Here is a 16,036-nt window from a genome sequence, read left to right on the forward strand (position 1 = left end):
GTCCCCTTTTTTTTATTGGTTTCCACCCTCATCTCTGGTCATCCTGTCTGGCTTCTGCTGCTGATGTTGACGCCCACTCTCACCAATGGCAACAACATCTGGTCAACGACACCATGTGGACGGCGATCCACGACTCACCTTCTTTTTTTTTTTCTGGCTCGCTTTTCAACGCCGTTCTCTTTTGTGTTTGTTCTCATTTCCACCACCGCGTGTTGCTAGCACCATGCTGACTTGAAAGAGCACCAGGCCACTGCCGGTAAGACAGCTCAGCACTGGAGGAGACGTTTGTGTTACAGGTTTCTTGGATTAAAACAATTCTGTTGGTTGTCTTGTTTAGAAAATTACATGTATATGTAGGTCATTGTAACAAATTTATTTTGCTTTTAGTTTAAAATGTTAACCATTAAGGATGAGTTTTTATACAAAGAAACTGCCAATAGTTACAATTTTTACAATTTTACAATTTTCCTGTCATGAAAAAGCCTCGAATTGATCAATTGCTTCAACATAAACGTGTTGATGAAGTAAAATTTCATTTAAAATCACCTTTACTTAACCTTAACGGATCAAGCAAAAATAGCATCTTAAATGTAAATTTCAATGATGTCATTTCAAAAGACGGTGTCTTTGTTAATTTTAAAAAATGGATTTGCAAACCTGTATTTTTATCATTCATTTAGATGCATTGGTCTAAATGATTTGAAGCTAATCATACTTTTTTTCGGACATAGAAATAGTCCATGTTTTCATGGAAAATGACAAAAAGCTTTATCTTTGCACCTGCACTATGTTATTCATATGAACCGTTTCAACCTTAAATACATTGTAAGTAAGTAACAATGATATGAATATGACCTTAACACCAAAAATATACAATGGCAATATTAAACTATTTATTGCAGTTATTTTTTTCAATTAAAAAGTGTCTCTTAACAGATATATTTATGCGTTTTATTAATATTTTAGTCACTGTTTTTCCATATGGGGGCATAGTTGTGTGTTAGATGGTGTTTTACATATCTATAAAAAACCATCAACCTAAAGGCTATGAATCGGATTAAATCACTAACCATGAGGCACTTTGGATAGTTGTTGCTGCCACAGGGGGGTTTGGACCTACAGATGGACGATAGGTCGGCAATTAAACTCGCTAATCAAATCACCAGGGAGTAGAATTTCCAGGACGAAATCTATTCAGTCTTCTTCCTGCTCTGGCACTTCAACTCACTTCTGGCCTGAGGGAGATCTCCAGAGGGATCAATAAAGTTTATATATCCATCTATCTACATTGAAGGAAGATGATGAGCTGGATGACTCGTTGAGCTGGAGCTAAAAAAAACCAACATGATTTTCAGTAAACAACATGATTTAATCTGGACGTCATTCATCAATGTACTGTACATGCATGACTAGCTTTAGGAACCATCTGATATTCTATACATCACCCCCGCCTCTCTCTCCTCCTGTGTCCAGCTGCTGTAGTCGGCGGTGATGAAAGCCTCCTTCTGACCCCGGGCAGGATGAGCCAGCGGCAGGTGAAGGAGCGCGACAAAGAGAGGGAGAAGGAGGCAGGACTCCAGACTCCCAACAGGGAACACATCGCTCCTCCTCTATCTTCACTCAGTCCTGGCGTCAGCTACACCCACGGTAGGGTCGCAGTGGAACCTTTTTTATTTTATTGTCGCACTCTTTCTCACGTGTTGTGTGTTTTTGTTAGGATCTGTGGGATGGTTGGTTGTGTGTTGACAGAACTCTTTCGTTATTGTTGTTATATGTTTACTTTTTTATTTGCTTAATCTTTAAACCATCACACTATTTTATCTTCTATATTTCTTTATATTCTCCTTTTGGGGTATTTTTTCAAGTCTACTTTTGTGATTTTATATCTGAACCAAATTGTGATAGTTTAATTTATTTTTAATTAATGAACTTATGAAGCTTTTTTTTTTTTAAAGAAGATAAATGCAGTAGTTGACTATAATCTAATGTCATTAAAAAAAAATGTACATTGGAAATTGTGTTTGCTCAGTCCATGAAACGGATGATTAAACATTTACATTTCCAAAAATGTAACCCAAAAAATGTCTACAGACACGCTGTTTATTGTTGACATTATTTAGTATTTTCAAGAATATTACAAATTTTGCTACAGCCTTTTTGTTTACCTTACAACCTATTTAAAATCAACAACAATCACCTCACGTACAGAATACAAAACTGATAAAAATGTAATTAAATCTCACGTAACTCAATCCTCGTTTATAAATGCCTGATAAACCATACATTGGTGGATAACTGATAGTTTGTATTTAAATAAAAGGCGACATTGATCAACCATTTCTGACACTTGAGTTGTCTTGCAAATGTCCTGTTAATGCAGCAACTCTATAAGTAGAAGACGAGCGCCCCCGTGTGGAGGTTTGTGTGGGGGCACAATTTTCCACTTTTAAACGGCACAAGGATGAAGTTAAATTTTGTCCTCTGTTATCCGACATGAATGAAGTGTCCCAGTACAGGAGAGAGAGTAAGAAGCTTTGTATCGAATTAATTATTTAATAAATTGTGATGAGATTTCATTTTGTACTGTCAAAAAAAGTGAAATATTCTCAACTTCATGTTTGTCAGATGTAACTCACATTAACAAATAGTATTTCTGCCAAAATGTTGTTTTCATTTCGTTTAATCAACTTATTAATCATGATTTGTTGCATCGCTTCTAGTACAGTTCTCAAAGTCTGCCACTAGAGGGCGCGCGCACAGTAAACACCGATACACTTGATGATCCTTCTCACCGCAACTGTGACTCACCTGGTCCAAAAATAAATGGAGGATTAATACACACCCGGGACAGCAGGCGACGGGGATGTGGGATCAAAACGGCAAAGATTAAAAAAATATTAAAGGCAGCGATGAAGGGTAGTGACAGTCGAAGAGTGAGAAAGCAGGTGGGGTCAGTGTGGATTTAAGATCAGCCTCTGGGATTATGGCCCGGCCAAGTGGGGATAACAACATAGCCACGGGCCGGTCTGTCTCCCTTCTGGGCCGGTGATCCAGCCTCTCGCAATAAGAGCCGATCATTGTTGGTGCAGGTATTCGCTGGACTAAACAAGATGGATGATATTCTGGATTTAGGGGCCGCGCTGATGAACCCACACTGGCTGTGGACTGATCCTGTCTGGGTCGACAACCTCGTGGTTTTAGCATGATCAGGGGATTAAACTGCTGTTAGCTCCTGACCTTGGACACTTCTTAGCATTTGTGTGGAGTTAAAAGAGGTACAGTATCATGACAAAATCATGTTTAAACACAAAGTGTTGCTATTTATCTCCAGATCATGTGGTGTTGTAGTTGTAGCAGTGTTTTCTTTAGCATTGGATAGAACTGCCTCTCAATGCTCACAGGCTCTTCTTCTAATGATGTGACTGACTTTCATATGAAGTTATCCGACTGCTTCTCGCATCTTTGGTCGAGACTTTGGTGAATTTGACTGGCATCAGTGTTCAATGATGTATTTCTCAAGCCTGGTACTAAAGTTCTGGTACTGAAAGGGCAAGAGCTCAAACATGCTTCATTTCAGAGAGATGTTCTTTGAATTACACATGAATTCTCTCTTTGAACACATTACTCTGGACAACATGGAGCTCTGATGGTTGTTTAATGATCTGCTCTGCACTTGTTGTCAGTCTTAGAACAAGTATATCTGAGGCCCCTAAAGATGTTGTGGGAATGTAATTGAGGAACTCCCCTGTCACTCAGGACTCGACACCGTTTGATGTATAAAGATTTTCATCGCTCATTCATTGGATAAACTCTAGACCATAAAACCAAACCTTGGTTTGAAGAGAGGCTGTCAAGGGTCAAAAAAGTTTAGAGTATTTCATCATTTTTTGAGTGAAAATGACCTCATTTAATAACGCTTTGCTATATTCAAAATTCAAGATAAACATGTTCAGTTTGCATAACAACAAAGGGCTGCAAATAACCATTATTTTTGTATTATCGATTAATTTTTTGTCCTTTTTCTACTTCAAATAATAAAAAAAACAAGGTGTAAAAGCATTGATTTACAGCTTTACAGTATATTTAAAAAGTACTGACACAGAGTCATCTACTTAACGTTGAACACGTTTTTCTATTTTGCAGTGGCATTTTGATTTTGAGTATCTTTATCTGAGTAGTTTAGATTTTGTTCGATCCATCTCGGATGTTAAAAAATGTATTAAGAGTATTTTATTAAAATCAATTGAAGATGGCGTTCTACCGGGATCAAATATCAATTTAAAAGCTATGGTTTATTATATATTACTATATATTATCTAAGACATCACTAAACATTAACAACATTAATGAACATAATACATTCAAAGGTAATAAATGGATTAAAAAAGTGTAGGTCACTCTTAATGTTGATTTATGGCAATACTAGGTTCAGTCGGTAGGTGGTGCAGCATTTCATTGATTTACGGCGTGTGCTTCACACAGTAAATAAAATAATCAGATTAAGGGATAGATTCCATCGACAGTACATGGTAAAATACCTGCTTCCTGTCTCGACTCGCTCCGCCCTGAGCCTTGGCCTCGTCCCATAGTGAGATTCAGAGAAAGCAGCTGGTTGGATTTTGTCAAATCCTTTTAGGAAACAAACGTACTAACAATGCAAACATAACCTCCTTAAGTCTATTCTTATACGCCCCCGGTCCAACTTAATCACTCGACACAAGCCACTGCCCTTCGTCTCGACCAGTGTGGTCATTGATTCAGTCCAGACTTCCGGATATAGGGAAGAAAAAGAGATGAGTGTTGCCTTGTTGATCTTTTGTCATCACTCTGGTAAACTCATGACAAATCTATATTTACAGCGGAACCTTTTCAAAATATCTTTGTCACAAGTTGTTTTTCGTTCAATCGCAAAATGATTTTAACACCACAAAAACAAGTTGAAAAGCCCAAAATATATGTTGGTTAACGGATTAAAGAAATAATGACAAAATGCATTTAATATATCCCTTTATTATCTTACATTGTTGTGTGTATTTGATGTACACACACACTTCGACCACCCCACAAAACAGAGAAATAATGATAAAAAGTAGCAACTCTTTTGGTATTTTGACACTGTGTATCTTCGCCGTTTTATTACGAGTGCAGACTCTAATGTTTGTTTCTCTTCATTTAAAAGACGGTGATCTTTTAGGAAGGAGAACCGGCTCATATGTTCACTGGTGTCTTGACTCGTACGGAAGCTGAGCTGCTTGTTTTCATTAATGTATGAATCAGCTTAAAATACTTCTTTCCCATTATTTCACGAAGCTCTCAGGATAGCTTGATAGTGCAACACAGAATTACATTATCGTCACCTCTAAATAGTCTTTTACTTATTTTACGTAAAACATACTTTGTGGACGATGTAAGAGAATTACATACTAAATGTTTATATTCAAACAACTCTTTAATTCATGGTAAACACTATTAACTGTGCTTTGTTTACTGGTCGGCTCATATCTTGCATAAACATAATAATTGAATATATTTTTAATGTGAACTCATGCATTATTTTCACCCGTTTAATTTAAAAATAAATAAATAATGGGAGATATTATCTAAGCTCACATTAAGATTTGTGTCGACCAGATTTTTGCAAGAATAAATAAGCACTATTTAACAGAACTTGGCCGAGTAGAGATAAAAAAAAATTGACGCAGCAGCCCCTCCCAGTGTTTCTGTGATCACCAGCTGCCATTAGTGTCTGGCATTTATTCATCACACAAAGTGACAGACCTGAGTGACGGACCTCTCCATGCACTTCTCATCCCATCTCATGTTGATCTCTATAAAAAATGAAGATTACCCGAAAGCCTTTTTGTTTGAACGAAAAAGGCTGGTGAAATCTGTCGCCAGCGCAGAGACGCAGAAGTTTGTCTCCAGAACCCCAGCCTGTGGCTTCGAAAATGACTCAAAGCTGGAGCATCATCCTGACACCCTGTGCGGACGTCATCGACCCGGTGACTCATGTGCGAGACATGAAAGTAGTAGAAAGGAAAAGGGAGGATGGAGGGCTAACGCTAGCAGAGATGGAGAGTGTCGGGGGAGAGCGAGAGAGAGAGAGATGGAGAGAGGGGTGCAGAGGTAGAGCGTGAGGGAGAGCGAGCAGGAGGCTGCACTGATTCTAACGCTTCAGCATCTGAGCCACTGTGTGTTTGTGTGCATTTTGTTTGTTTTCACTTCGGCTCATTAGCTGCGCTGGACGGACCGGACGCTAATCCGACTCCCCCTCGACTTTCCGCCCTTGACTTTTGGATCCCGCCTCCCAACATTCTCCTCGTCCCCCCCGACGCCCTGGGGGAGAGCCCGCCGGTCCCCATGATGAAAGAGGAGGGCGTGCTGGGGGGTCGCCGCCGTTTTTCGACGTGCGGCGGCACCTCTTCCCTGCGACCCCCGCACCCGGACGGACGCAAACTCATCCGAAACGCGTCCTTCGGGGGCTATAACGACTTGTCACCCCTTTCCCTGCCAGGTGGGTGAAAAGTAGAGGAGAAGACGGTGTCGTCCTTGGAGTGGTAGTGGACAGTAGATCCGGCCCAGTAGATCCTCTAGATCCGTCTGTTGTGGTTCTCTTTAGTTGTCGGAGCTCTTCTGGTGCAGCTGCTCCCACAAATGTGCTCGTTTTGAACCGATGTTGAGTGAATACAAATGTAAGAAGCTGATATTCATCGTTTCTTTTCACTTTGGGAAAACCAGCTGAATCCTCTCGACATCCCAGCGTCATGACTCGCTTGATATTCTTCTAAAAAGCTTCTACGTTTAAAAATTCACGCGATGCCATAACAGGCAAAGAAGAACTAGAGTGAAGTTGTGAGGTTTGAGGCTTTTTTGTTTGTTTTCAGCTTTACTGTGAATCGTAAACGGGTAAAAGCCTCTTGATGACAAGACTATATATCACACGTTTGTCATTTATGACGCGTGGGAGAGAAAGGTGACATTTTGTGATGCATATGGATGAATTTGTGTTACATTACAGCACTTGTCTTGCACTGTTAGAAACACAAATTGTAAATTATTTCTCTCAAACAGATGGATCAGCAGCGTCAGAGACTGCACCAGAGTATTAGTTCGTCATCGAAATGTTTATTAGTTTTCAGTTGACTCATGATACCAGGAATCTCGCCTTCAATTGCCTTTTTTTAATACTAACCAGTGCAAAGATCCAGCACTTAATGTGCTTTACTTTAGTCACCATGGACACCTTTATGAAGACGTCAGCTCTTGTTCATGAGCACATTAGCAAAATCGCATTTGTCATTATAAAATACTAAATATGATGTTTTTGTTTTGTTTTATTGTGATGTAAGTAAGTAATTTATTATTTTTAAATCGTCTTTCTAGACCAGGGTCACAAAGCACTCTGATACACAGTTAAAAATACATACTTTAAAAGGTCAGGATAACATGGAGATGAAAACAGGAGACACAAGAAAATAAAGAAAAAGCCTGCATGAATAAGAATGTCTTAAAATGCTTCTTGAAGTAGATCATCAAACACAGAGGGAGAGGAAGATCGTTCCAAAGCTTAGGAGCAACAGTCTGAAAGGATTTCTCTCCTCTGAAATGTATTGTGTTGAATAATGTATTATCATAAGCTTATTAGATTTCTCTATAATATGTATCACCAAACTCAGTTTAAACTATGAGGTTTCAGTAGTTAGATGACCTAACTATGGGATTTCAAAGAACTTTCCAATGCAAATAAACCACATTATTTCTCCCATCTTTCCTTAATAAATATGTTTTAACTTATTTTTCCGTCAGTTTTGTGTACTTACCTTTAAAGTATTAAAATTGTCAATAACTCAACCTGAGAAATGGATTATTCCTTCCACAAATGGAGGATTGGTTAGTAAGTGTGAGAGTAACGGCTCCATCAGTCATGCCACTCTCATCAGGGTTATTGTAACATGCTTCTGTGGTTTCGGGTCATGTGACTTAATTTACCGTTGAACCTCATCAAACCTCTGAAATGTGAGATAGTCCATCAGAACATTTGGGATTAAGTATTTTTAGTCTGCCTTTTTTCATTTGATGAGCTGCCAGCGACTGCGCTTCTGAAAGGATTGATCCCCAGGTCTCACCTTTCTTTAACCTTTACGATCCCTGACTGAGCACAAATATAGCTCCGGCTTTAAAGAAAGATGAAAGCGCTCGTGATCGAGCGTTCAAATCACAAATCTGTTTACGCTATAATGATCTCTTCTAACTATTTTTTTTTACTATCATGCTGTTCCTGCGAACAGACGGTGGTTTTGTTCCAAACTGTTTCATCTTCAACTTCTTCACTCGCCCACAGTGGATCACATGATTGTTTCCATGTCGTGTTCACAACTTTTTTGTCGCACAGATGGCTGCTTCTCGTGTGTTGCTCTCCAATCCTTGTTCCTGTACCAGTCCATTTGGGTTTAATCGAGGAAAAGAAATCGGAAATCCCCTTCACAGCGTTGAATTAAGGCACTGCTCTGATAGAAAATTGCATCTTATCATCATCTTATCACCTGTGCAGCGTAGAGGGATAAAATAAAAACAACATCCAATCGTTTTAACAGACCTGTGGAAACGATCGGATGATCCTGTGTCTATCAAACCTCAATGCCATTAGTCCAGCCACATCCTCTGTCAAATCAGCTGTTCTCGCATTATGCGTAACAAAATAAAAAGTTTAAATTTCAACTCTTAGCAATACTGACATGTAACTCAAACCATTGATCATATTTGATGATGTCGGGTATCTTAATACCTTTTAATGAGATATTAGAGAAAAAAAAAAGATTTCCTAAGATCACCTACCCCACCTTTGATGTGCTCTCTTGCCAGTTTAAAATGTAATGGCAAAAAACTATTCCCTAAGAAACAACCCGACTGTTCTCGGGGTGATGTTGCTTCATCTTCTGTGCGATTCAAGATGTTCTTAACATGTTTTTGGACGATGCTCCATCTCCCACTGCCAGTCAGTCTGTTGCCATGGCAGCTGATGGATGTGATTCCACGTGATGGACTGATTGTTGAAATAACTACTTAATTGAAGCTCTATTTTTTTGTTGTATGTTATGAAGTGAGTCATGATTTGTATCGGTGATGTGTCGAGGTGTGGTTGCAGCTAGACTTGACAAACACTTGCTTGATGCCCACATCTGCTCGTGGTGTTAAATCATGGAAGCCTCCGAGGAGCACACTCCACTTTTTTTGTGTATGTCGGGCACATCATTAATCACTGCTGTGGGTGTTGTTAACTTCTCTCTTCTTCTAATTGTGAGGAGCACGATTACACATTTGGCTTTTAGAGACACGCCATGTTGTTTCTTCTGCTGTCTACTAAACCTGGCTTCCATTTAAATACTTGACATGTATTTAAATGACTCGGAACACTGAAAAGAAGCTTTTTAAATTATACAAAATTCATATATCAATGTCCTTGTAATTGTAAATGGACTCGTTTTGGTCATTTCTACCGAGAACATGGGCACCACAGAATCGGCACCTAGCATATTTCCAACCCTTTCAACCAATTTCTTTCTGTTTTATTTATTTCAATCTTATCTTTTCCTTTGCATCACTCCCCTCGCTCTTCCCTCTCCACCGCCCTGGCCCTTCCCTCCCTCCCAGACCGTCTCGGCAGATAAAAAGAAGTTTTTTTCTCTTCGCTGTCGCTCATTATGATTTTCCGGGGACCAGTTATTCTTTTCTCTTATCTAGTGTTTTTTTTAAGTTTAAAGTGTCCTGAGATAACCCTGTTATGATTTGACACTTAAAGTAAGTAAGTAAGTAAAGGTTATTTTTAAAGCGCCTTTCTAGAATTTTATAATTGATTGAAAGAAACTGGCAGCCAGTGAAGAGTTTTAAGGATCGGGGAAATGTGAGTTCTTCTACTAGAGCAGATCAGAATTCTCGCTGCAGTGTTTTGTATTAAATGCAGGCGAGACAGCTTGTTTAGACACGAAAATAAACTGTTACAATAGTATAAACCAGAAGACACATACATGGATTATAAACTCCAGATCATGTTGTGACATCATTTTCCTACATTTAGAGATTTTTCTCAGTTTAAGGAAACAGTTTCTGGTCAGTTTTCTGCAGTGTTGAACTAGAGACATGTCTTTGTCAAATACAACACCCAGGTTTCTCAGGCTCAGTTTGACAGACTGACCTAAGTCACCCAAGTACTGACTCAACCCTGGAACCTTATCATCAGGAGCAATAACCAAAGTTTTAGTTTTGTCCCCATTTAGCTGTGGACAAAAAAAAGTGTTTTCACTCAGCGATTGTTTTACTTCTAGCAAACAATTGACTAAGCTGTACAACCTCTGGGGCTCAGCTGGATCGAATGAGCAGTAGAGCTGGATGTCAAATGAAATCTTATTAGTTAAATCTAATTTAATTGGATTGACAATCGTAGAATTTTTCAACTTCAATCAACCATTTTCAACATGAATCAAACCATGTTTTTCTGTAATCAGCGGATCAGTTCATACAACAAAATAATTCCAACTATGATGATTTATTCATCCTTAGAAAGACGATGTTTCTTTAATTGAAATCACAGACAGCAGATGACGTCACTTAGAATCTCAAACGTCTCACCACCACGTATCGCAGAATAACTTAATTCTTAATCCCATTGAATATACTGTAAAGAACTACATTTATATGATCAAATTGAGGACATTTTGATGATATGTTAGAAAAAAGTTTCTTACAAGACCTTGTTGAGTAAGAAGTATTGAACAGAGTGTACAGGATCCTCCTGCCCTCGCAACTGATTTGAATGATTAATTCACGTATATTCATGCAACTTCTCTACAGGTCATTTTTCCATATTGAATTTGCATTATGTCAACATCGAGCTAATGGAATTCAGAGTATAATTCTCACATTTGAATAGTGAATAAACTCATGGTTGCCGCTCACTTAACTCTGTATATATGACGTAATGGATTTCTTAACGATTGGAGACTTATTAGTGTTAATTATTCCAAGCTTTCGTTGTTGTTATAAGAATTACGGCCCGCAGGAGTATCTCATGTGAATTGCCAGCGAGGATGGATTACCCTGGAGTGCTTTTTCCGGTTGATGTTGGCATGGAAACGTGTCAGTCAAGGGACTGCAGATGTTCCAATGGGACCACTGATGGATTATTCAGTGCTTGTCTACATGGAAAAAATAGGCAAACTACTCGTGGTCAGGCAGATTATAAATAATGCATAATAACCAATCACACCCTATGATCATCAATCTATATGTGCTTTAACATTTCAATAAGTACTAACAGATTCTCTAAGAACAAAGGCAGGGGTGGATCCACTGGGTTGGCATTGGATAGCGGGTGCCAACCTAGAAGAAAGGGTTGCCACCCCTGATGCCATCCTAATTTAGAGCGATAAATATGAAATGTATGATCCTGAAACTCGTATAACCAATTGCAGTGAATGCAGAATGACATGAGGTAGAGGTACACATTTGTTTTGAAAAACGATGGAGCCAGTAAATGTGAGGAAGTAGAAACGTGGTGAAACTGCTCGACTATCAAGAAGTGGAATTAAAATGAAAGCACATTGCAATCGCAATGTTGATTTAGGGATAGTAAAAATGGAGATGATAAAAATAAAGTGGGCTGTTAAGTCAAGAAATATGCCCTGTGTGCCTTATTGCATCATAAAAGGAAAAATGGACATTATATTTAATATTTTCCTCTGATTGTTATAAAGTAAGTAAGTAATTTATATTTATAGAGCGCTTTTCCAGACCAGGTTCACGAAGCTCTTAAACAATCAAAACAATACTCAATAAAATATATACTAGACGCATTATAGTATGATGCTAGACTTATCGTCATTTGGGGCATATTGTGATCACACAGAAATCCCGGGTGAGGCAGTAAAGAGCTGTGCCTCATACCTGACTGATTCAATACAAACTGGGTCACATAAAGCATGTCCATCACTGTTCCTCAGAACTTCACTAATTTGATTTTCAGAGAGATATGTATAATAGACCATGACTCTCCAAAGTCTCTGCAATGTCTATAATGTATATGTGTACATTTTTGTTGGTGTAAGTTTCATTGAAAGAGGAATTCTGATGTCAATCATTACCAGTTGCATGCTGTTGGATGATCAGTGAGATAAGATTCTCTTTTCATTTATTTTGTAAATCTGACTCCTGAGGACTCACCGGTCGTAAACCTCACCGCATATCACTAGTTCACGATGAAAACAAAAAAAAAGTTGAGTGTTGAGATCCATTTATTTCCACACAGTGTATTTACCTCTAAATGTATGTAATTACAGCAATAAGATTTTTATTTTTACCCTTTTGATTTCATGTTCAAATTGTTCATACAATGGAGAGAGCCACTCTTGACACTTTTCTAAACCAGTGGTTCTTAACCTGGGTTTGATCGAACCCTAGGGGTTCGGTGAGTCGGTCTCAGGGGTCCGCCGCGGAGGTCCGGACACACCCGAATTATCGTGTAAATTCGTGATGACACACCCCGCTTGGCCATCACTGACTGCTGATGATCATGCTACACTGTTGGGCCGATCAGTGCTGTGGGGTGGAATTTAGTGCTCAGTAGTCAACGTGTGACTGTCGTGGCAGTAGGTTGTGTGATTTCTTTGTTAATATTTTGGTATGTCGGGCAAAAGAAGAAAGTGGTCGGACGAATATGAACAACATGGATTCACATGTATCGCGTAACGTGATGGGAGTGAGCGTCCTATCTGCATGATATGCAACGCCAAGTTCAGCAACTCTAGTCTCTCACCTGCAAAACTAAAGGAGCACTTCTTGAAGCTGCATGGAGACGGGGAATACAAGAAATCATATTTTATTTTTCACTAAAGAGGGGTTAGGTGAACGCGCATATGAAACCGGTGGGGTTCGGTTCTTCCAAAAAGATTAAGAACCACTGGTCTAAACTGTCTTCCATTTTTGCCCTTTCTTGTCATAATGCCTCACCAACATCAGTGTTACCATACTTCTGGAATCTCCAAGTAGTTAAGATCAAACTGTATTGTCACGTATTCCCAGTACAAATTGTTAATCGGGAAAGTAAGCTATTTACTTCACAATATTATGTTAGTCATATGCAAAAGGACAATTTATTTTTTCTCCTTCATAGTCAATTATCAGAATCAGATACTTTTATTGCCAGTGTTGTAAAAACAACAAAGAGTTTTTGTTTGTGGCATCAGTACAACAAAAAAAAGAATAAAATAAGATAACACACCATCTTTCTTTGACCATTTGTAATCCCTTCTTGCCTGACAACAAACCACAAAAACCTTCAGAAAATATCCATATTTGTGATCTAGTAGTTGGTGCATTTTAAACTAGTATAGAACTAAATGTTGATTAAAACTACATCTGTGGGTCACATGCTTAAGAAAGACGATCAATGCTAACCTACACAATGTTTTTATTTTGCAGGTTTCGAGAGAGGGAAGGAGGATCTCCTATCACTGCCTTTGAAAGAAGACTCACATTCCATATCCAAGAGCAAGGTGAGAGAAGATTCTCCATGACAACGACTTCTGATTAGAAACTGCTGACTTTAAACTGTGACTTCACTCACTTTCTCTGACAAGAAATGGCCCAGAAGAAGTATAGTCAACCTTTTCATGTCAACAATCCTGTTGAACTTGTAGATGTTGAGGACGTGAATAGGAGTTTCGCTTCGGCGTAGATGGATGCCGACAAATGGTTTGAATATTTGGACAAGCATCTAAACAGTTGGGTTCGAATCTATTCAGGCATCCAAGTAAAGTCATTGTCGAAGTGTTCTGATCCGGAGCAGCGTGGAAAACCCTTGAGTGGATTACTTTAAGCGGCTGGCAAGTTTGGTCATTAGATTGTGTATCATACCAGAAGAATAAGGTAGTTATTTAAAATACAGAGGTAATTCATTACAATTTAAAAAAAAGAAGGTCAATAAACACTTTATTCTTGAGTAAATATAATATTTTTTTCTGATGCTTTATTCAAATTTGTGTTTTTTAGTCTGAAACAAAGCTGTACAATGGCTCAGACAAGGATGTATCGGCGTCTGGAGGAAAGCTCACGAAGAAGGAGTCCCTCAAGGTAAGTGATCTTTAATCAGCTTAAGTCTAAAGAGATTCTTCACAACCATGAGGCTAACAATAGATGCAGGGTTGGCAGACCTTCTCACCAAACAATGCAATTCTTGGCCATGGTTTTGTTTATCAAAACGACGTCTCTTTGCCATTTTCAGGAGATAAGAAGAAACTCCTTGACGTCGCTGTTTAATTCATGATCCATGTTTCCATTCATCCATCCTCAGGTGCAGAAGAAGAACTACAGGGAAGAAAAGAAGAGGGCGACCAAAGAGCTGCTCAGCACCATCACTGATCCTTCTGTCATTGTCATGGCAGACTGGCTCAAGGTGACAAAACTTTGTTCTTTTTCTTCTAAATCTGAGTTCTAATATGTACAAAAGTTAAATATCCGAATCTGACTAATTTACTTGTAAAGACTCCCGTCTTGTTCTGTTGTTGAATTTTGAACTACAATTGTGGAAATTTCAGATTAAATATAGTAGTTTATCTTTATTAAAACAAGTATAAGAAAGTTTGGCTATTTTTAGAATTAATTTGGTCATTGTCAGGTTAGGAAAGTAACTTGGAACTTAAACTTGGAGAACAGATAAATAAAGATAAAGTCTCAACTATTTTACTTGTACAAGGATAGTAAAACAGAACCTTCTCTTTGAATGTCAAATTTCATTTTGAAAAACATCGTAAAACAATAACAACGTTAAAACACCCGTAAAAACAGGCTTGAATGATTAACAGCTTTTCTTAAATAAAACAAACAATGTTTTATTTATTTATTATTTCTTCCCGATGGCTTATCTGATTAAATCTGTGATGTGTCCTTTTGCGACTTTACAACAAATTCCCAAGTCAAATTAAGTAATGATTAACATGTAAATATGAACTATTGTTGCTGCTTTCGTCAATAAAAAAAAAAGTATGACTGTAATATTGTTCTCAATGAACCTTTATCATGTTCGACGCAACATAATGTCCGTCAAGATGATTCTAAATGTTGTTTACAAGATAAAGACAACGCTGAGATGTCTTTTGATTGTTTACCACAAATGTGTCAAACTCAAGGCCCGGGCCTCAGGTCATTTTATATACCCTGAACAATGTTTGTCTCAAATAAAAGTACATTCATCTTCATGTTGGTATGTTGACCTATAAAGATGTCAATGTTAACGAAGATAAAGATAACAAAGGATGTCGAGAATTCTTCAGAGACGAATTCTTCAGCGCCTCCAAGAATGAAAAGACAAAAAACAGATTTGAAACATTTTAAGACACGTTTAAAAGTCATACTATTCCATGATTTAAATTAAACCAACTTTTGGGGGGTGTTTTTGAAGGCTCGCGGCATCTCCTGAGGCTCGGGTTTATGTGAATGAAAAGGCTTTGTCTCTGAAATGGATGACAGTATTGTTGTTAGCTAACAATAATAGAATAATTACATAACCTTTTTAAAATCGCTAATTGAGTTTGGTTGAGATAAAACGTATTTTTTGTCTACACTACCAAGAATTGTGTTACTACTAGTGACTAAAATTCTTCCTTCAGAGACTTAAAAAGCCATGGATTATTCCGGGTCACTTTAGTTACTGATAGAAAAATGACTGCTTGATACAATAACTAAAACTAAAATAAAAAACAGATGCTTTTGATCCAGTTATTAGATGATCTTGACATTATTCCTGATGCCTGCAGATCCGGGGAACCCTGAAGAGCTGGACTAAGTTGTGGTGCGTCCTAAAACCCGGAGTCCTCCTCATCTACAAAACCCACAAAAATGGCCAATGGGTGGGCACGGTTCTGCTCAACGCCTGCGAGCTGATCGAGAGACCGTCGAAGAAGGACGGCTTCTGCTTCAAGCTCTTCCACCCGCTGGAGCAATCCATCTGGGCCGTCAAGGTGGGACACACACGGGGGCTCATGAT

General features: G+C 38.5%; 1 protein-coding gene across 4 annotated transcripts in view; it reads left to right on the top strand.

The window, feature by feature from the left end:
• The window catches only part of osbpl8 (oxysterol binding protein-like 8), a 47,928-nt gene that overhangs the window by 19,846 nt on the left and 12,046 nt on the right, over positions 1 to 16,036 (top strand). For 2 of the 4 annotated variants that reach the window (XM_087786853.1, XM_087786854.1), the window contains exons 3-9: positions 220 to 256; positions 1,474 to 1,647; positions 6,236 to 6,514; positions 13,474 to 13,547; positions 14,044 to 14,124; positions 14,345 to 14,446; positions 15,807 to 16,010. In XM_087786853.1, coding sequence (XP_087642979.1) covers positions 220 to 256; positions 1,474 to 1,647; positions 6,236 to 6,514; positions 13,474 to 13,547; positions 14,044 to 14,124; positions 14,345 to 14,446; positions 15,807 to 16,010 — 951 coding nt within the window. The remainder of the gene's footprint in view (positions 1 to 219; positions 257 to 1,473; positions 1,648 to 6,235; positions 6,515 to 13,473; positions 13,548 to 14,043; positions 14,125 to 14,344; positions 14,447 to 15,806; positions 16,011 to 16,036) is intronic. The other 2 variants (XM_087786856.1, XM_087786855.1) reach the window with 2 other exon arrangements.

Source organism: Callionymus lyra, chromosome 3 (genome assembly GCF_982586985.1).
Source record: "Callionymus lyra chromosome 3, fCalLyr1.hap1.1, whole genome shotgun sequence".
Classification (NCBI taxonomy): domain Eukaryota; kingdom Metazoa; phylum Chordata; class Actinopteri; order Syngnathiformes; family Callionymidae; genus Callionymus; species Callionymus lyra.